The following is a 22689-nucleotide window of genomic DNA, read 5'->3' on the forward strand; positions in this document are numbered from 1 at the left end:
GAGGGTGGGGAGCATATGGAGCGCGCTATCAAAGAAGGTAGTTGTGGCAGATACTATCACAGCATTTAAAATACACTTGGACTGGTACTTGGGTAGGAAAGATTTAGCGGGATATGGGCCAAATGCAGGCATATGGATTAGCTTATATGGGGCATCTTTGTCAGCATGGACAGGTTGGGCTGAAGGGTCTGTTTCTGTGTTGTAGGACTCCATGACTCTATGACCAGAAACAATATATTTGTAGGCAGGTTTGCTTGTGAGTTGGGGAGGATGGGAAGTGGGGTGGAGGTTGAATCAGGGTGGTCGGGAGATGGGAAGCTGAGATTTGGAAGGAAGAATGAAGAAGTGGAAATGAAAGGCAGAAAATTCATTTGGCAGGATATTCGATTAAAAGTTAGAAAATGGACAGCAGGGGAACCAGTCTGTAAAAGAAGTAAAGGATTACAGTGAGCTTGCGGAGATCTAGCTAGAGAACTGATGATATCAGCCGATGTGGTCGGACAATGTTTTAGCTATAATAATAATACATTTTTATTTTCGGGCGCCTTTCAAAGTCTCAAGGACACATTACAGAAATTAACAGAAGAGAAAATAACATCTAGTCGTAGTAAAATAAATAATAAGGGCATCACCAATACACAAATTAAAGACAGAAATCGCTCCAAAGACAAAAAATCAAAAAACACAATGTGAAGAGAGAGCAGCGGCAACTAAAGCGCGCCAGCGTCCACTCTCCCTTCCGACAGCCATCTTGGACACAGACTAACATGTTTACTTACACACAAAAAAATTATCAGAAGGCACAACATCCAGTTCCCATCCCCAGTTCACCCAAAGTCAGGCCTATTTAGGCCACCGCAATTGCCTCTATGGAGGCCCGATGTTCCTGGCCATTTCTGGCCGGGTGGTGTTGCCCCAGCGTCGGGAGAGTCCTCACAGCGGCTGGGGCACCTGGAACGGCCGCTTCCTAGCTGGGGACCGCGGCTTCCGAAGCCGACAAGGCCGCGCCGGGTTGGAGCTCCCAGGCTCCCGATGTTAGAGTCGGTGCCGCCCGCTTCGCTCCGCAGACCCGCAGCCCGGAGGTGTTGATCTCGGCGGTCACAGCTCACCGGAGCTCCAGCGCGTCGATCCAGTGCGGCGACCCAGGCAAGGCATCGCCCGCTCCGCGATAGCGCTCCAGCGCTGTGCCGCCAACGAAGCTGAGGTGCTGGGCGGTCCCCGCCAGGAAACGGCGCTCCACGCCCGCTGGTAGGCCACGAGGACGGGTCGACGGGGCAGCCCGGAGATAAAGCTGCCTCACCGACCAGGTAGGGACCTAGAAGTATAATTACCCCCTTCCCCCCACATTAAAAAGTCCATTTCTCCAACAGACGAAGCACAAGACTTACTAAAAACTTTAAAAAAAAAAAAATTAAACGGACGGCTGCTGGTTTGCAGCCGTTCCCCAAGATGGCTCCTCCTCCAGCTATAAATGCAACACATCTCGGTGAGGTTGCACTGGCAGCTTACATTTCCTGATTACAGTATGTTCAGATAAGATGGTGCTGGATGTAAAGCAAGGGTTTGCTTAGAAACAATCTCAGTTGTGTGAAGCGATGCGGTGATAAAAGGATCATTGAATGAAATGGTATGGGATGAAATAAACAATGACAAAGGAGCATCCTCACTGTGAGGACTGGGAATTCTGGATTTGATTTCAGGGAATGAATATCAGTGGGAGAGCAATTTTGTGCTCATGCTCATAATAGAGTTAGATTTAGCGCAGTTAGGGAAAATTATGCCATTGGGAGTCACTTAGAAGGAGATTCAAGAGATTTAGGTAAATATGTCCCTAGAAAGAGAAAGGCACGATTGCCAAATTAATCTCATCTCATCTTCATGTCAAGAAGTTGAAGGAGTAAGAAAAATAAAGGTCATGTTAAGCACTAATTCCTTGATACAGCAATAGCTGGAAGAGTTTACAAAATCTCAGAACTGTAGGAGTGAAGTTAAATTGAATATTAGGAACACTAATAGGGAAAATAGAATTGGCCTGTAAAATTACAGGTACATGGATAGGATAAGGTACACATATAAGATAGGTTTAGAGGGATATGGGGCTGAAAAATGTTACTTATTATAACAACTAAACAGGTTCGCTTCTTAATAAACAGACAACACACAAACTGTTTGGTAGACCAGTGAAACTTTACTTATTATCAGCCGATGGAAGGGAGGGAGAACTCCAGTCAAGTGAAAATTTGGGCTGAAGGGCCTATTTCCATGCTGTATGACTATGACTATGTAAAATTGAAATAAAGAGCAACGGGATAACTGGGGCAGAATGGGGCCCCATTAGGATCCACATAGATAACATAGGCAGAGGCATGTATCTGGATAATGTTCTTACTGAGTACTTGCAAGAGTCTGAGTGAGGGGGAATGATATTGATGTTGTGGTTAAATGTGGGGTGTGGAGGGTTGTGTTTGAAGTGTTGGGATAAAAAAGATAGGAAGTACTAGAGTCATACAGCATGGAAAACGGGTTTTAGGCATATCACGCCCATACTGGCCATCAGGCACCCATTTGCATCAATCCACCAATATTTCGAGTTTGGTCTCCACATATTCTCATCGATTCTCCCCACAGATTCTACCACTCGTCCACTCACCAGGAAAAATTTGCAGTGGCCAATTAACATAACAACCAACATGCCTTTGGGATTTGGGAGAATACTGAAGCATGTAAGGAAAACCCATGCAATCAGAGGAGAACTTCACCCAGGCAGCACTGGAAGTCAGAATTAAACCACTGATGACAAGGGACTGTGCCTTTGTGCAGACTTGGACCTACAAGATGCTTTCGTTAGTTGTTGAAAATAAAGCCTATCATGTGCGTTCACCTTATGCCAAGTGCTAGTGTAGTCATTGCTGATCTGCTGCCACTCCTGATGCCACAGTAGGTGAAGTTGAAGAAGCAGGATAACCTTTGTAATTCTTTCACCAAGGCCAATCACATCCTAATTGAGAGACGGGGGATCAAAGTGATTTTCCATCTGTCTGAAATAGCCAATTGCCCACAGGTGCATTTGGGGGCAGGGGTTCTTCATCAAAGGAATTCAACATTACTTTTTTTTTCATTTTAAAGCATCTTACCACTTTCTTCTTCGCTTGTTGTATTCTCTGCTTCAGGGGTTTCTGTAAAAAGCAAAGGGTGATTAGGATTATTACAATATATAACATTGAATTATATGGTAGACACAAAATGCTGGAGTAACTCAGCGGGACGGGCAGCATCTCTGGAGAGAAGGAATGGGTGACGTTTCGGGTCGAGACCCTTCTTCAGACTGTCCCGCTGAGTAACTACAGCATTTTGTGTCTTCCTTTGCTTTAAACCAGAATCTGCAGTTCATTCTGACATATTGAATTATATGTTTATTAATGCCAATATTTTATGTTCATACAGGAATTCAGGTATTATTACCTCCTGCTCATTGTTTAAAAGCCTACTTTGAAATTTACCTCTTTGGTCAACATTCTGGCTATTACAATTAATATTCCACTGAAGAGTATTCTGTGAATAGTGATCACATCTCCATAGGTTTTAAAATGTTTATGAATAAAGGAAAGTTTGGCCCTTTGGGGAAGGTACTAAATTGGGATAAAGCAGATTACAAAAATATTGGGAAGCAGTTGGGGAGATTAAATTGGACAAACAGCTATTATTAGGTTAATCCACATCAGACATGTGGAAGTCATTTAAAAACCAGCTGATCAGATTTCAGGGCTGGCATATTCCAGTAAGGGAGAGTGATAAGGATCTCAATGAAAGGCGATCTATGGATGACCAGAGAGGTTGTAAATTTGTGTTTTTAAAAAAAAGAGGAAGCTTATATAAGATTTAAGAAGATGAAATCAGACTATGAGAATATAAAACAAACAGGAAAGATTTTATGCAGGCAATTAGAAGCAGACGTTGAGATTAATAATAGGCCAGCAGCAATATAGATCATTGACAGGGGGCAGAAACTTATGGGTGTTCATTCATTTTGAACTGAAACACCAAATGGGCAATAGAATGTCAGCAGCCTAGGCTGTCAATGGGCAAGATTCATGTTGCTCTAGTGTTCCCGGCAGGATATGCTAAGAACAAGTCTTGATACCATAGGGCAGGCAAATCAATTGTTTTAATTTAATTTTTAATAACCCTTGACATATAATAAATATATTGGAGAATCATACCATTTCCAGGTGCTTCTAGCAGTCTTTGTACATCTAGATAGAGGCAGAAACAAATATTCATACTTGGCTGTTTTAATCTGCATATTTATATGGCATTTGTTATTTCATTGTTAATATTCACTAGTCATGTGGGTTTCAGTTCTTGCGTGTATTCGCATTATCATGAAAGTTCCTGGAGAATAGATCAACCCACTGTGGGATTAGTTGAAGCTGAGCATTAACAGGTGCCCTTCTGTCAAGGTGCCATTAAATTGCTGATGAGAGAGTGATATATCGGGAGAAGCTGGGCTGGCTCGGAGTTATTTAATTCCATTTGCAAACTCCTCTCTTGCTTCTCCTAATAACCTGGGATAGATCAGGTCAGGCCTGGAGGATGTGTGCAACTTAATGCTCTTCACAAGCCTGAGCACCACCTCCTCCTTCATTTCAACCCTAGCTTTGCACTATAATTGTGTGGGCATGTGTGTACATGTGTAAGTGTACGTGTGTGCACACACACTCTGAACTTTTTTTTTGTTATTACAGAGTTTTATGTTAACATATTCTGTTGTGCTGCTGCAAGTAAGAATGTCATTGTTGTGTCTAAGCCCTCCAGGCCTAGTCCCACAGGATCCTCCCACTTTCCCACCTGAAGCATTTGATCCAATTCCAATTCTGATACCCTCGCCAGTGAAAGCACTAAACAAGGATCTACCATGTCAGTATCTAAGGGCAGAATAGCTTTCAGGAGAGTGAACAGTGAGAAGAGCATGGTTTAGTATAAGCAGCCAGCATATAGATTGCTGTGGAGGTAAATTCAAGTGAAAGTGTGCATGTTCCTTTAGTTTAGTTTAGCATAGAGATACAGCATGGTATCAGGCCCTTTGGCCCACTGCGTCTGCAAAGACCAGCAATCCCTGTACACGGGTTCTATCCCACAGTCGAGGGACAATTTACAGAAGCCATTTAACCTACAAACATCTTGCAATGTGGGAGGAAACTGGAGCACCAGGAGAAAACCCACACGGTCACGGAGAACTTACAAACAGTGTGCAGACAAGCTCCCCGTAGTCAGGATTGAACCCGGGTCTTTGTCGCTTTGCTGTGCCACTGTGCGTCACTGTGTCCACCTCCCCCCCACCATCATGGGTTTAAATTGCAGAGCTAGAGAATCACAAACAACAGGATTTTGAATAATTCATCCTGGGAGACTGAAAAATAGTGCTGAGGACGACATCATGATGTGTCCATCTGACAATGGAATGATGTGAAAGCATGGATCAGCTAGGATGTTCAGACTGGAGGATAGCTAATATTGTCCCCTTGTTCAAAAATGGCAGGAGCAACAAACTTGAAACTTGAAATCTACTGATCAGTAGGGTGTATATCTGTGGTAGGGAATTTGCTGTAAAAAATGTGGAGGTTCAGGAGATAGACACAAATGCTGGAGTAACTCAGCGGGATAGGCAGCATCTCTGGATGCTGTGAAGGGGGGGGGTGAATTTTCGGATCGAGACCTTTTTTCAGACTGGTTAGGGATAAGGTAAACGAGAGATATACTGTAGACGGTTATGTGGAGAGAGAACAATGAATGAAAGATATGCATAAAAGTAATAATGATAAAGGAAACAGGCCATTGTTCGTTGGAGATGTGAAAATGTGGCTGGTGGTGGGATCCCGTTGGAGCTGGCGGAAATTTAAGGGGATTATGTGTTGTATGCGATGGCTGATGGGATGGAAGGTAAGGACTAGGGGGACTCTATCTCTGTTGCACACAAGTGAGGGCCTCATCTATGATAGGAGAGGGGAATTCCCCTTCCCTAAAGAATGAGGACATCTCGGATGTCCTAGTAAGGAATACGTCATCCTAGGCGCAGATGTGGCGCAGACAGAGCAATTGGGAATAGGGGATAGAGTCTTTGCAGGAAGCAGGGTGCGAAGAAGAGTAGTTGAGATAGTTGTGGCAGTCAGTGGGTTTGTAATAGACGTCAGTCAATAGTATATTTCTTGTGATGGAGACTGTGAGATCAAGAAAGGGGAGGGAGGTGTCAGAGATGGTCCAAATAAATTTGAGTGCAGGATGAAAATTATGTGGTGAAGTTGATGAAGTCCATGAATTCTGCATGGGTGCAGGAGGTAGCACCGATGCAGTCATCAATGTAACGGCGATAGAGTTCGGGGATAGGGCCAGTGTGCGCCTGGAACAGGGATTGTTCAACGTACCCTACAAAGAGGCAGGCATAGCTAGGGCCCATGCGGGTGCCCATAGCTACGCCTTTGAATTGGAGGAAGTGGCAGAAGTCAAATGAGAAGTGGTTGAGGGTGTGGACCAGCTCTGCTAGGTGGAGTAGATGTGTTAGTAAAGGGAAATTGGATGGTCCTGCGGTCGAGGAAGAAATGTAAGACTTTAAGGCATTCCTGGTGGGGGATGGAGATGGAGAGTGACTGAACGTCCATAGTAAAGATGAGGGAGTGAGGGCTTGGAAAAACTGAAGTCATTGAAGAGACAAAGGGCGAGGTAGCTTGGGGCTCAGGATTTATGGTCCATTGGAAGGGCAGGAACTGATTAGGAGGAGTCAGTGTGGTTTTGTGCAGGGGTAATCATGATGCACTTGAGTTGTTTGAGGAGATAACTTGATGAAGGCAACATGGTAGACATGGGTTCATGGGTTTCAGTAACGGTTTTGACAAGGTCCTATATCGTAGGCTGGGTCCAAAGATTATGGCATAAGGTATCCGAGGTGTGTTGGCAAACTGGATTCAAAATTGTCATGGTGATAGAAGGCAGAGGGTAGTGGTGAAGTTGTAAATAGCGAAGAAGGTTGTGTAAGGGACCTGTAGGACATAAATCAGCTGGAAAGTTGAGCAGAGTGATAGCAGATGGAATGTAACCCAGGCAAGTGTGAGGTAATGCATTTCATTGACCGAGGCGTTGAATATAAGTGCCGGGACATCATGCTGCAGTTCTACAAAGCATTGGTTAGACTACAATTGGAGTACTGTGTACAGTTCTAGTGGCCACACTACAGGAGGAATGCAAATAGGAAAACGTTATTTGTTTGCATACCCAATGTATACAAATAGCAGCCACCTACGGCGCTCACAAAGTTACAAAGCACCACCCCTCCCCCTCCCACCCCAACAGATCCCCCACGCCGGGTCCCCATTGTCCTTTGTGCCGCTCCCATTGTCCATTGTTCTTCCCCTCCACCCTGGGACCTCCATTGTTCTTCACCCCCTTTCCACCCCGTCCAAAGCCTTGGCACTATGACTGTCCCCGAATTTAATGCTAACATTGCATTTGCCTTCCTTACTACTGATTCAACTTGTGGAGTAACAATAAACAAAGAGTAGAAGACATTCACCAGGACGTTGCCTGTAATAGAGGGCTGCAGTTATAAGGAGAATGTGAATTGTTATGTCAGTTCTTCGGCACTGTTTTCAAGCCTCTCTGGATGAATTATTCCAAAATGACTGGATTGCATTGGCTGAGATAATTCTCACTGAAATGCAGGAGACTGAGAAGTGACTTTATAAAGATTCTAAAATTATAAGGGGCATAGATAGGATCATCTTTTCAATGGCAAAGGAATCTAGAACTAGAGAGAAGATAGACACAAAGTGCTGGAGTAACAATGGATCAGACACTATCTCTAGAGAAAAAGGATGGGTGACATTTCGGGTTGAGACTTTTCTTTAGACTGAAAGTAGAGGAGAGGGAACTGGAGGTTAGAAAAGGCCAGAACAAAGCAGGACAGGCAACAGTTGACCAAGGAAGGGTGGAGCCCATAATGATCCATTGTTGGCTGGGGAAGAGGTGATTATGAAGGAATACAAGGATGGGAATTGAAGTTAGTAGGACGAATAGGGTGGGGGAAGGGAGAAGGGAGGGAATGCAAGGGTCGCTTGAAATGAGAGAAATTAAAGAAAGCAGAGGTTTAAGGTGAGAGGGGAAAAATTAAAGAAAATCGAACGGGTGCATTTTTCACACAGAGTGGTCTGGAACGAGATATGTATTGAGGTAGTGGAGGTTGATGTAATTACAATGTTTAAAATGAATTTGGACAGGTTCTTGGAGTGGAATGGAGTGGAGGGATGCAAGTGGACAAATAGGATTAGTCTTTCTAAGCATCTTGGTCAGCATGGGCAAGGTGACCAAAAGGGGTTACTTCTGGGCTGTAGATTTGATTTGTAGATATGTGCCTTGTGAATTACCAGTGTGGTGAACAACAGGCTAGAAATGGTTATTACCGTGTCCCACCTTCTGAAAAATTAATTTCCAATTGCAAAACAAACAAAAAAATAGTATCTCACATTTTTATACCATGTCCTTCTGTAGTGGGTTTAATGAAAGCAATACTTACACACAAAACAAAACCAGAGTGGAAGGAATGGCAAACAGATAATTGCCGCAATTAGTTTTACGAAGCGATCAAAGCCGCTGCTTTCTGCCATTTTCTCCTTTGCGGTTTGTTCTAGAATTCAAATTAAGACACATGCATAATTTTTGGAATCATTCAACTATTTCTTGCATTTCACTCATTTTGGTTGGATGGCAAAACATAGAATCAGATACATAGACACATAGAAACATAGAAATTAGGTGCAGGAGTAAGCCATTCGGCCCTTCGAGCCTGCACCGCCATTCAATATGATCATGGCTGATCATCCAACTCAGTATCCCGTACCTGCCTTCTCTCCATACCCCCTGATCCCCTTAGCCACAAGGGCCACATCCAACTCCCTCTTAAACATAGCCAATGAACTGGCCTCAACCACCCTCTGTGGCAGAGAGTTCCAGAGATTCACCACTCTGTGTGAAAAAAGTTCTTCTCATGTCGGTTTTAAAGGATTTCCCCCTTATCCTTAAGCTGTGACCCCTTGTCCTGGACTTCCCTAACATCGGGAACAATCTTCCTGCATCTAGCCTGTCCAACCCCTTAAGAATTTTGTAAGTTTCTATAAGATCCCCTCTCAATCTCCTAAATTCTAGAGAGTACAAACCAAGTGTATCCAGTCTTTCTTCATAAGACAGTCCTCCAGGAATCAGTCTGGTGAACCGTCTCTGCACTCCTTCTATGGCAATAATGTCCTTCCTCAGATTTGGAGACCAAAACTGTACGCAATACTCCAGGTGTGGTCTCACCAAGACCCTGTACAACTGCTGTAGAACCTCCCTGCTCCAATACTCAAATCCTTTTGCAATGAAAGCTAACATACCATTCACTTTCTTTACTGCCTGCTGCACCTGCATGCCTACCTTCAATGACTGGTGTACCATGACACCCAGGTCTCGCTGCATCTCCCCTTTTCCCAATCGGCCACCATTTAGATAATAGTCTGCTTTCCCGTTTTTGCCACCAAAATGGATAACCTCACATTTATCCACATTATACTGCATCTGCCAAACATTTGCCCATTCACCCAGCCTATCCAAGTCACCTTGCAGTCTCCTAGCATCCTCCTCACAGCTAACACTGCCCCCCAGCTTAGTGTCATCCGCAAACTTGGAGATATTGCCTTCAATTCCCTCATCCAGATCATTAATATATATTGTAAATAGCTGGGGTCCCAGCACTGAGCCTTGCGGTACCCCACTAGTCACTGCCTGCCATTGTGAAAAGGACCCGTTTACTCCTACTCTTTGCTTCCTGTTTGCCAGCCAGTTCTCTATCCACATCAATACTGAACCCCCAATGCCGTGTGCTTTAAGTTTGTATACTAATCTCTTATGTGGGACCTTGTCGAAAGCCTTCTGGAAGTCCAGATACACCACATCCACTGGTTCTCCCCTATCCACGCTACTAGTTACATCCTCGAAAAATTCTATAAGATTCGTCAGACATGATTTACCTTTCGTAAATCCATGCTGACTTTGTCCAATGATTTCACCACTTTCCAAATGTGCTGCTATCCCATCTTTAATAACTGACTCTAGCAGTTTCCCCACTACCGATGTTAGACTAACTGGTCTGTAATTCCCCATTTTCTCTCTCCCTCCCTTCTTAAAAAGTGGGGTTACGTTTCCTACCCGCCAATCTTCAGGAACTACTCCAGAATCTAAAGAGTTTTGAAAGATTATTACTAATGCATCCACTATTTCTGGAGCTACTTCCTTAAGTACTCTGGGATGCAGCCTATCTGGCCCTGGGGATTTATCGGCCTTTAATCCATTCAATTTACCCAACACCACTTCCCGGCTAACCTGGATTTCACTTAATTCCTCCAACTCCTTTGACCCGCGGTCCCCTGCTATTTCCGGAAAATTATTTATGTCTTCCTTAGTGAAGACGGAACCAAAGTAGTTATTCAATTGGTCCGCCATATCCTTGTTCCCCATGATCAACTCACCTGTTTCTGACTGCAAGGGACCTACATTTGTTTTAACTAATCTCTTTCTTTTCACATATCTATAAAAACTTTTGCAGTCAGTTTTTATGTTCCCTGCCAGTTTTCTTTCATAATCTATTTTCCCTTTCCTAATTAAGCCCTTTGTCCTCCTCTGCTGGTCTTTGAATTTCTCCCAGTCCTCCGGTATGCTGCTTTTTCTGGCTAATTTGTACGCATCATCCTTCGCTTTGATACTATCCCTGATTTCCCTTGTTATCCACGGATGTACTACCTTCCCTGATTTATTCTTTTGCCAAACTGGGATGAACAATTTTTGTAGTTCATCCATGCAGTCTTTAAATGTCTTCCATTGCATATCCGCCGTCAACCCTTTTAGAATTAATTGCCAGTCAATCTTGGCCAATACATGACCGAAAACTTTGAAGTTTGGTAAATTTGGAAAATTTTGGTTTGGCAACTTTGACTCGGAGGGTAATCCGTAACTGGGACATCCGGTGGTGCTGTTGATGGCTGCCTCCGTTTACAGTCTGTTTGTCTTTTTTATTTTTAGTTGTTTAAAGTATGTTTTTTGGGGGGGGGGGTTTGAGTATTTTATGTGGGGGAGGCGGGTAGGGTAATGGGGAAACTGTCTTTCAGTCACTTCCTGGTGAGGATGCGAATATTATCCGAGTCGCGCCCTAGCCCCCCTCCTCGTGGCCTACCAACTGGATTGGCACGGCCTTTCCTGCTGGGGACTGGACCAGAGCTTCAGCAGCGGCGGCGCAGCGCTGGATACATCGCGGAGCGGAGTGGGCGATGCCTCACCTGGGATCGCCGTTTGGTGCTCCGGAGTGTTGGACCTGCTGCTGCATCGACATCGCGGAGATGTGGTTACGACGCTGAGCAACATCGCAGGGTCCTGGGACCCATTGCCGGGGACCTCCAGCATTGAATCTCCTCCTCCTAGCTCTGCCCGTGGACTTCAGGAGCCGCGGACTCCGGTGGGAGGTGGCCGATTCAGAGGTCCAGGCCGCTGAGGATGTTCTTCCGTTCAACGTCGGGGTTCCATCGTTCCCGGGCGAGAGGGCCTGAACATCGGGCTGCCCGTAGCGGCGACTGCGGGTGAACATCGGGGAACATCAGCGAGGTGGTTAACTGGACTTTGGTGCCTTCCCTAACAGTGGGGAACTTTGGTGCCGCTGTGGGGATGTTTGTATTGTGAACTATCGTGTTCTGTGTTTTTGTTTTTATTCGTATGACTGTATGGGAAATAGCATTTTGTTGTCTCTTACTTGAAGACAATGACAATAAAGTTGAATCAAATCAAATTAAATCAACTGGAATAAGCTGCCAGAGGAAGCTATTGAAGCAGATAGACAATAAACTAAACTAAACTAAACAAAAACTACCAATTATGACTTTCAAAAGACATTTGTGTAGATATATGGAAAGGAATGGTTTTGAGGGATATGGGCAAATGCAGGGGCAAATGTGACTAGCCCAGAATGCCACGATCATCATTGGCAAGGTGGGCCAAAGGGCATGTTTCCATGTTGTACAGCTCTATGACTCTAGCTGTATGTATAACCTCCACAGTAAGAACATAAAACAGAGAACAGTACAGCACAGGACAGGTCGTTTGGCCCACAATGTCTGTCCGAATATGAAGCCAAGTTAAACTAATCCTTTCTGCCTGTACAAATGCACCTTCCTCAAATAAAACTGAAACTACACATATTTGGCCACATTTATAATAGACAATACAATGTCAATTCAAATGTAATATTTTCCAAAGTTTATGTTAGATCTAAATTGTCTGATAAATTTTCGAACCACAGTGCTACATTTAACACACATTGCAAGTACAGTTAAAAATGAAGCAATCTGCAAAGTTAACAGCAATATTTCCAAAAACTGAATATTTACTGTAATTCTCACTGAATGTTACAACATTTGAAAAAAATTATACTGAAAAGTAATCATATTACTTTTTGTAAATATTGTAATTCTAATTATTATCCAAAGTTAATAGCAACATCACTGAACCTTCAGAATTTCCCCCAAACATTATGGCACTTCTGCCACACATTGCAATCATGATGCCACAAACATGGGAGAGGCCTTTCAGCCCTTCAAGTATTTCTCCAGATTCTATCACTTACCTCCACCCCCGCGGCAATATACTGCAGAGTGGCCAATTATCCTACCAATCTGCACATCTTTGGGACTAGTTTATATATTTTCTTAATCCCATCAGAATTCATGGAAATATTATCCATCCAATCATGATCCACAGAGATCTTGCACTGTCCCCATTTCTATGAGAACAAATTGCAGCGTGTCACCAAGAAACAGAAGCAGAAACACCCCATGATGTTGGAATAATTCCCTCACTTTTAATGTCCTTTTCCTTTAAATTCATCAAAGTAATGGAAAACACACACCGTATCTCAGTGATAATGGAATAGCTGGTGAGAGCTTATCCGAGTTCATGGAAGATGAGGGTAAAAGCCTGGAAGGAGGAGGTGGAAATTCAGGCCCACAGAAAACAGAGGTAAAGGATCAGAATGAAGGGGATGTGGTGTGAGGTGTTTGGGTTGCCGAGGGGCCTAAGAGACCTGGTTCTGCGAGGAAGCGTAATATGTTTATGGTATTAATAACATTACAAATTGTCTGGTCTTTTTCAAATTGCAGTTTCCATAGTGCAAGATTTTCACGCAACAAAAGCTTTTCAAAGTACCTTGGTATATGTGACAATAAACTAAACTGAACTGAACCAGCCCAACATCATGCATCATGCATTGCAACCACCAACACTCTAAAAAGTATATTAGACACTGTAAATCATTTTGGTGTATACTTACTTAAAAACAGAAGGAGACCATTTCATCCATCAGATCCATCCTGGCATCCAGCACACTTGAAAGTGAGAGTTTTAATTGTCTCTAATGGAAGAAAATGGAAAATTAATTGGAGGCTGCTCCAGAGTCAACACAGGTGCAATGACACAGCGGTTTCCTTTTCTGCTGTATAATTCAGGTCATGTCGAACTAATTTAACCAAGTCTTGTGAGGAGATAGCAACTATGATAGATGAGGGTAGGATGGAGGATGCTGACTACATGGATTTCAGTAAGGTAGTTGATAAGGTCCTCCATGGTAGGCTGATACGGAAGATTAAGGTGCATATGATTAATAGTGACTTGGTTATATGGATTCAGACCCAGTTTGCTGATAGAAGAGAGGGTTGTGGTGGAAGGACAATAATCAGGCTGGAAGGCTATGATCCGTGGAGTTCAGCAGGAATCTGTAGCAGGGCCTCCACTGAATGTGATGAGAATTGGATGTAAATGTAGACGGGTTGGTATGATATGACAGCAGGATTGCTGGGGTCGCAGACTGTGAGGAACGCAGTCAAATTATACAGCGTCATATAGATCATCTAAATATAATGGGCGGAGAAATGGCAGAAGGAATTTTATCCGAGCAAGTACTCAAGTAAACATAGTACTCAAGAGATAAGATAAGAAACAAACAAAAAAAAAGTTCAAAAAATGTTAAAACCCCAATATAATGCAAAACAAAACACAAGTCCCTGGCGAAAATAAGACATTTCGTAATTTGGATTCATTGGTTTGAGTGGTGTTGAATAGCCCAATGGCTGTGGGGAAAAAGCTGCTCCTAAACCTGGAGGTCATGGTTTTCAGACCATGGGGCCCCGGGCCCTCAGGGTGGATTCCCAGTCTGCGCCGCGGGTCCTCGGTTTGCGGCGGGCGAGCCGAGCCTGCTGGTGGGCTTGGCCATGGCTTGTTGGGATACTCCTGCCATGTGGCTTGCCAGGATTAACCTTAACAACGTTGATGTACAGGGGGATCAAAGTCCATAACTCCCTGAAAGTGTCAACACAAATAGTGAAGAAGTGTCAAGACAAGAGGTGAAGAAGGCATTGAGTATGCTTGCTTTCATAGGCCAGGACTTTGAGTATAAGAGTCAGGAAGTTATGATGTGGCTTTAGAGTACTTTATAAAGTAAATGCAAGGCATTTATAGGGTGGATAGTCAAATGTTTTTGTTAGGATGGAAATATTAAATATGAGAGGACATAACTGAGGTGAAAGGGGCAAAACATAGAACTGTAATTAACTGGATGCCACAATGCTGTGAACAAGCTGATGCTGTAATTCATTACTTTGCTGTTGATCTACTTGGCTTCAGCTTCCGCCTATATGTCTATTTGAAAAATAAGGCACAAAACATATTTCCCCATGAGAGCCAAACAGCTGTCAAGTCCAATTACATATTTTGTTGTTTTAGATGCTAACATTTCGTGAGAAGCTTCTGAAGAGCATAATAAGGCAGAAAACACTAATGCCAAGTGTTTATGGTGACATTAAAATGGATAACATCAAACCTGGAGGTGTGGCAAATAGCTGGGAGAATGGTACTCGAGTGTTGAAAGGCAGGGATAGAGTGGCTGTGTGGGCAAGCAAGTGGCAAATTGGACTTAATGCAATGTAATGTGAATTAAGAATGAGGTGAGACAAATCACATGATTGTGGAGATTGTGCAGACATTGGGAGCTGGGTGCACTATTTGTTAATCTTTTTAAAGTGATGGAGCGTATTGATGGAGTGGTTGGTAAATTGCAGGAGATGCTGGGATTCATATACTTAGGGACAGAAAACAATAGCAGAGAAGTCACAAAAGCTGGAAAGCAAGGCGATTGTTTTCGTCGGTGACGTTAACTTGCCCAATATTGACTGAACTCCTCACTGCCAAAGGCTTAGCACGAGGCAGAATGTGTTAAGCGTATTCAAGAGGGTTTCCTGAAAGTATGAGGATAGTCCAACCCGAGAAGGGAATATAATAGACCTTATGTTGGGAGACAAGTCTCGCAGGTGACTGGAGCATTTTGGGGATAATGATCACAACTCCATAAGTTTAAAGATTGTTTTGAACAAGGATAAGTTTGGACCTACTAAATTAGAGTAAGGCAAACTATGAGTGTATTAGGCAGGAGCTCAGGAGGGTACATTGGGATCAGTTGTTTTGGTGAAGTCCACATCTGACATGTAGGACTTTTTTAAAGGCCAGTTGATTAAGGTTCAGGCCCAGAATGTTCCAGTAAGTAGGAGAGATAACTAGACAAAGTAAAGGAACCTTGAATGGTTGGCTGCCAGTAACTAACGGTGTTCCACAGGGGCCAGTTTTGGGGAAGCCGTTCTTCATGATATATATCAATGATTTGGATAAGGGGATTGAAAGCTTTGAGGCTGTTTACAGATGATACGAAGATAGGTGGCGGGGCAGGTAGTGCAGAGAAAGCAGGGACTCTACAGAAGGACTTGGACAGGTTGGGAGAGTGGGCAGAGAAATGGCTGATGGAATACAGTGTAGCAAAGTGTGTAGTCATGCATTATGGCAGTAGGAGGTGATGCGATAGACATATGGATATGCAGAGAATGGAAGGATATGGATTGTGTGCAGGCGCATGTTGGTCTTGGCATCATGTTTAGCAAAGACATTGTGTTGAAAGGGTCTTTTCCTATGCTGTACTGCTCTATGTTGTATGTTTTATGAGAGTATTCTATGTTGTATGTTCTAGGTCATGGTGATCTGCCGAGAATACTGGTAAGGCTGTAGCATTGTTACCGAGTCCAATTCTGGTCAACACTCTTCAGGTGGTGTCCTTGAGAGGGGGCAGGAAAAAAAATTGCTTTCAGTCATGAAGCACTTCAACTTTTAGGACAGACTGACAAGGTTGGGGTTGTTCTTGATACAAATAAGTTTGTGAGAATTGATTGGTATGATAATAATGCGAAAGTCTGGTGCAAGTCCCAGAGAGCACACATGAACCTGCGGGCAAAGATTTGGGAAGCGGGGAGTTAACGATACTAGACAGAGCAGGTGTGACCTGGAGGTTACTGTCTGGATGCAGAGTGGAATCAGAGCTTTCAGAAAGGAAAGGGGGAGCAGACAGAGCATTTGCAGGACTATTAGCAGGGATCAGTAGATGGGTTTATTCTGACAGGCGCAAATTACCACTTTTGCCACAGAGCTTCTACAATTTTATGTTTAAGATGCTGGAAAAATTGAAATCTCTTTGGCCAGAAATTATCATAAAGTTGTAGAAGGTAGACAAAAATGCTGGAGAAACTCAGTGGGTGAGGCAGCATCTATGGAGCGAAGGAATACGTAACGTTTCGGGTCGAGACCCTTCTTCAGAGGAAGACCCATCGTCTGAAGAAGGGTCTCCACCTAAAACGTCACCTATTCCTTCGCTCCATAGATGCTGCCTCGCCCGCTGAGTTTCTCCAGCATTTTTGTCTACCTTCTACAACTTTATGATAATTTCTGGCCAAAGAGATTATAAAGATCTTTTGATTGCAGAACAAAAATGAGACGGGACAGAAAGGTTCAGTGAGGGAAGGGTAAAGTTGAAAGCACAGCCTGTAGTGGGAGAAGGTCCAGGGGAATTCAGCAGTGTGGAAGAGGGATCCTGAGGCTGGATGAGCGAGATTGGGCAAGCGTTTGAATAAAGTGGAGACATTTAAGATCGACATTTGTGACAAAGGTAGTCACTGGAAGTCAGTGTCCATGAGGACAGAGGGAATGGGTGCGTGGGATGTGGAAGTGAAGGCTAACTGGAAAACTTGAGGAAAACTGAGCATGGAGTTGCTGAAATTCACTTTAGATGCAATCTGTGCCATACAGGAACAAATTTACTGAATTGATAGGTTGGTGACAGTTTCACTATATCTGGCAATGATTTAACAAAAGATTATTAGATGTGTGAGTGGATTTCACCTCAACCTTCAAGTCTATCGATTCAGGTCTATCAGTGGACCAGCCCAAGTCCCCGTCTCATGCAGACGTATGAGTGTGTTGTAATCTGGCAAACAACACACGGGCGGTGGGAAGTTAATGGGGAGTGGGATTGCAAGGATCAAATGTTGAGGAATTGGGCAGCAGAAAACCGAACAATCAGCAGCTCCCAGACACTTATTATCTTCTATGCCCTGATGATATGAGACCTTATTTGTCACACTAGATTGTTCTGATGCAATACAGCTTTGACCGTTTCCACTTCAGTGCTAAATTTTAAAGCCATTATTATAACCGGCACACTTTATAGAGAGCTTTATTTTGGATAACTTTCAATGCAGTTAATTCTCTCAGCACATTGCCGGATCATTGCTATTTTACTCTATGAGATTTTTCTGGTTTGCAAGTATTCCTGCAAATACTTTTCATTGAAGTTAAAGAGTTAAGCACGTAAAAAACACAATAAAATTGCAAGTCTTCTTCATTCGTAAACAGGATTTGTTTTTATCTAACTCTTCAGGGGTTTATTTGCTTTACAAAGGAATCGGAAGTGTCTGAGCCAACCAAGTGACCAGCTGATTGCTCATCTGCTCAGCTTCCCACTGAGATGCCATCACACCCTCTCACTCTGAGCTCACCCAGTCCAATCAATTCCTGGGGAGGTTAAGTGGCATTTGTACTTTGAGTCCAGTGTGAATACTGTGGAGAAGAGGCCTTTGAATCACAAACTGCAAGATGGAAGGGGAATGATTGCTGCAAATATTTTATGATTGGCAAATTGAATTTTTTTAAACAAACAGGATTTTCTACATCTGTGAGAATGTTAAGAAATTCCACTTTAGCTCTTTCGAGACTGTTACATCTCTCAGAGCTTTTCACACACTTCTGACATTTCTCAATAGTGCTGATTTATTATCTTGACAACTATATTTTATTGTGCTGAAAATCTCCACAGCATCTGATGCACATACAGTATAGTTCGTGGGCTGTTGATATTTTCTCACTCCCTTCTTAGACAATCCCTTGGAATCCTGGATGACTCGCTTTCACTCCAATTCCATTGGTTCTTAGGTGGTTGATTGAACACGTTTACTAATTGCGATGTGGCCTGGTTTATCAATGGGAACGCCCAGGAACGAAGATTACTAAAATGGTGGACAGCACAGGAACCATCATGGGTACTGACCTCCATACCATAGAAGAAATCTATAGAAACATCCTATCAGGATGCATTTCAGTTTGGCATGGCAACAGCTTTGCCAAAGACTGCAAGAAATTGCAGAGAGTTGTGGACCCACTTCAGTACACCATGAAAACCAGCCTCCCCACCATCAACTCCATCTGAACGACACTAGCTCAGGAAAGCAGCATATGAAAGACCTTCATACTCAGGTCATTCTCTCTCCTGTCGGGTTGAAGATACAAAAACGAAAGCCGTGCCACCAGATTAAAGAAATACTTCTTCCCTGTTGTTATCAGACACTTGGACGAACCTCTCATATACCAAGGATGTTTCCCAGATCTCCCAATCTATCCCGATGTGTGATCCTCGCACTTTTCTAACTTGCACTTCTCTGGATCTGCAAAACTAAATTCAGCACTCTATTTCTCTTTTTGCACTACTTGTGAGTTCAATTAGTTCATTCTGCCTCTGACTGTATCCCACCTCATACTGTAAGTGAAGACGTCCAGGTCAAAATGTTGCAAGGTGCAAGGTGTGGGACTTTGTGAAGACTTTATTCTTGTTACAGATTTAGACTTTACTTTAGACTTCAGAGATACAGCGCGGAAACATGCCCTTCAGCCTACCGAGTCCACGGATACCAGCGATCGACGCATCCACAAGCACTATCCTACACACTAGGGACAGTTTATAAATTTACCAAAGTCAATTAACCTACAAATCTGTACTTCATGGGAGTGTGAGAGGAACTGCACTCGCAGTCAAGATCGAACCTGGATCTCTGGTGCTGTAAGGCAGCAACTGTACGGCTGTGCCACTGTGCCCCCCCCCCCCCCCCCCCTCAATTCCTCACCCCTTGATGGGTAGTTTACACGGGGCGACTTGACGCAAGATGTAGCCAGAGTGGAGTGGTCGTGGTCTAGCACGATATCACACGATATAACGGGGGGGTAGACCAAGAGTTCCCACGGTACTCGGCAATTCTGTCATTTGTGCGAGTGACTTGTCCGTCTCCCGATCTTTCCCGAATGAACATCGTGGACTGTAGTGTAGTTAATCACGTGGCACAAATGATGTTACTTTGTTGTCACACACTCTATTCGTTTTTTTCACCCGAGCTCTTTAATGAGCTGAAGAATAATCTGTTTTTTTAGACAAATGTTGTTTGGTGTGATGCACCTTCTCTCAATATGTGCAAGGTCGTCTTTTTATTTTGTCAAATATGAATAAAGACTGTATCTCACATTGACCGTGATTATTGTGTTATTTTATGATCTACTGAGAGGTGAAACTTTCAGTCTGAAGAAACTTTCAGTCTGAAGAAACTTTCAGCCCGAAACGCCACCCGTTCCTTCTCTCCAGAGATGCTGCCTGTCCCGCTGAGTTGCTCCAAGCAACTGGTGTCTATCTTCAAAGGACTGACCAGGACTGCCTCTCTCTCTCTCTCTCTCTCTCTCTCCCCCTCCCCCTCTCTCTCTCTCTCTCACACAGGCATGAATGGATGAACTCCGCGGGCCAGGCAGCATCTACAGAGAGAAATGGACAGACGACCCATTCTTCAGGCTGCCTTATGTCTCTCTCTCCCCCCCCCCCCCCCACCCCACCCTCTCTCTCTCTCTCTCTCTCTCTCCCCTCTCGGTGCCGAAACGTTGTCTATTTCCTTCGTTCCATAGATGTTGCTGCACCCGCTGAGTTTCTCCAGCATTTCTCTCTGTAGATGCTGCCTGGCCCGCGGAGTTCATCCATTCACGCCTGTGTGAGAGGGAGGGAGGGAGAGAGAGAGAGAGAGAGAGAGAGAGAGAGAGAGAGACAGTCCTGGTCAGGCCTTGGAAGATAGACACCAGTTGCTTGGAGCAACTCAGCGGGACAGGCAGCATCTCTGGAGAGAAGGAACGGGTGGCGTTTCGGGTCGAGAGCCTTCTTCACACTCTCCCTCCCTCACTCTCACACAGGCATGAATGGAGGAACTCCGCGGGCCAGGCAGCATTTACGTTCCTTCTCTCCAGAGATGCGGCCCGTCCCGCTGAGTTGCTCCAAGCAACTGGTGTCTATCTTCAAAGGACTGACCAGGACTGCCTCGCTCTCTCTCTCTCTCTCTCGTCTGTCCATTTCTCTCTGTAGATGCTGCCTGGCCCGCGGAGTTCATCCATTCACGCCTGTGTGAGAGTGAGGGAGGGAGAGTGTGAAGAAGGTGGATGCGAAATCTTACCTGCCTGTTTCAGTGACAGACACCCACCGCCAGTAAATGAAGACACCCCCATCTTTCAGACAAAAAGAGACACACTGACATTAATGAAATGCTTAGCTAGTTTTATTAGATTTGTATGTAAATAGCAAACTGGCTGGATTCACTCTATCCAACTTCCGGGTTCACCGTTGGCAGGAGTTCCCACGGTGACCGCAAGAGTTACTACGGATATCGCACGGGACACTTCGTTCATAAAATGTTGCAATGCTCAACCACAAGTGCACAAGACACTCTTGGACAAATTCAAACATGTTTGAATTTTCTCCCGAGTACCCAAGGTACACGATTAACTGCCGTTAGCGCCACGGTGGTCCACGAATGCCGTATTGTTACCGCACGAGGTTCCCACGATGTCAAACTCTGGTTACCTCTTGCGTCAAGTCGCACCGTGAAAAGGGGGTTTAAGAGATCGCAACTCTTCTTGATGATTCTGTAAACTACAGCAGCAATGCCTAAATTCATAAAATCAGCTTCCAGTGCGTGGAGCGAGCAGCTTGGCTTCTTGGTTGAACATCATGCATCAACGCAAAACATAATCAACGTTCAGACCGTTTGCTGCATGGTAAAACCATGATTTTCACTGTAACCTGTTACTGTGGATTTCCCAGTAATAGGCACTGAGGTGGTTTAGGCCACTGGGCAAGATATACTCAGCAAGATGGGTCTACATGCACAGCATGAGAGGAAATATCAGCCAGAGAAAAGTTGCCTTACAGCTGTTTTATAATCATAGGTTATAACTGGCTAAGGATGTTTCAAATGGCACATGGAGCGTTCTGTTGAGGTATTTTCTGAAAGGGAATGTACCTCCATACCATGGAAGAAATCATGCTGAACAAGCTGAACTCACCAGTATCGAGGCTATTGCCATGAGTTCTGTGTATTGATCAACCATTAATAAAGAGCTGCAGAAATGTGGTGCCAAGTAAACAGTTAGCGAGCAATGTAGAGAGAGAGAGAGAGAGAGAGAGATATACCACTTACCACACAATCACAGTCATGGGAATGGCTGACTTAATCATTCCAAAGAGTCTATGCGGATATTTTTCAACAGGGCATCGATCATTCCATACTGTTCATTAACACACAGATAAAATAGATAGTGGACGTATTTAAGTTTCAAGGATACTGCATGGAAACAAGCCCTTCGGCCCATTGAGTCCACGCCGATCTATGTTTATCCATACACCGGTTCTATCCTGCACACTAGGGACAATTTACAGAAGCCAATTAACCTACAAACCTGCTCGTCTTTGGGATGTGGGATGAATCCGGAGCACCTAGAGAAAACCGACGGGGTCACAGGGAGAATGTACAAACTCTATTCAAACAACACTCTTAGTGAGGATTGAACCCGGGTTTCTGGTGCTGTAAGGCAGCAACTCTATCCCTGCGCCACTGTGCCGGTCCTTGTAAATGAATGCCATATAGATTCAAAACTGGCTTACTGATAGAAGAACGAGGGTTGACTTGGAAGGACAATAGTCATGCTGGTGGTCTGTGACCAGTGGAGTTCTGCAGGGATCAGTACTGGGACATTTTCTGTTTGCGATATATATAAATTAATCAGACTTAAACATGGATGGGTTTGTCGGTAAGTTTGCAGGTGACACCAGGATTGCTGGGGTTGTGGAATGTATGCAAGGTTCTCAAGGTGTACAATGGGGTATAATTTAATCCGAGCAAGTGTGAGGTTTTATGGGAGGTCAAATGTAAGGGAAAAATATACAATTATTGGCGAGACCCTGAACAGCAGTGATGTACAGATGATTCTTGGGGTCCAAGTCAACAACTCTCACAACACATATAGATAGAGTGGTAACAAAGGCATATGGTATGCTTGTTTTCATAGGTTGGGGCATTGAGTATAAGTCAGGAAGTCATGATGCAGCTATATATAACTTTG

General features: G+C 44.0%; 1 protein-coding gene across 5 annotated transcripts in view; it reads right to left on the reverse strand.

Moving 5' to 3' along the window:
• The window catches only part of ky (kyphoscoliosis peptidase), a 152228-nt gene that overhangs the window by 113150 nt on the left and 16389 nt on the right, over positions 1-22689 (reverse strand). For 4 of the 5 annotated variants that reach the window (XM_055645897.1, XM_055645900.1, XM_055645899.1 and 1 more), the window contains exons 2-6: positions 13394-13474; positions 11355-11645; positions 8564-8674; positions 4221-4253; positions 3135-3176 (exon numbers count right to left, since the gene is read on the reverse strand). In XM_055645897.1, the coding sequence (XP_055501872.1) occupies positions 3135-3176; positions 4221-4253; positions 8564-8674; positions 11355-11478 (310 nt within the window). In that variant the 5' untranslated portion in view covers positions 11479-11645; positions 13394-13474. The remainder of the gene's footprint in view (positions 1-3134; positions 3177-4220; positions 4254-8563; positions 8675-11354; positions 11646-13393; positions 13475-22689) is intronic. The other variant, XM_055645901.1, reaches the window with a different exon arrangement.

Source organism: Leucoraja erinacea, chromosome 14 (assembly GCF_028641065.1).
Source record: "Leucoraja erinacea ecotype New England chromosome 14, Leri_hhj_1, whole genome shotgun sequence".
NCBI classification, from domain to species: Eukaryota; Metazoa; Chordata; class Chondrichthyes; order Rajiformes; family Rajidae; genus Leucoraja; species Leucoraja erinaceus.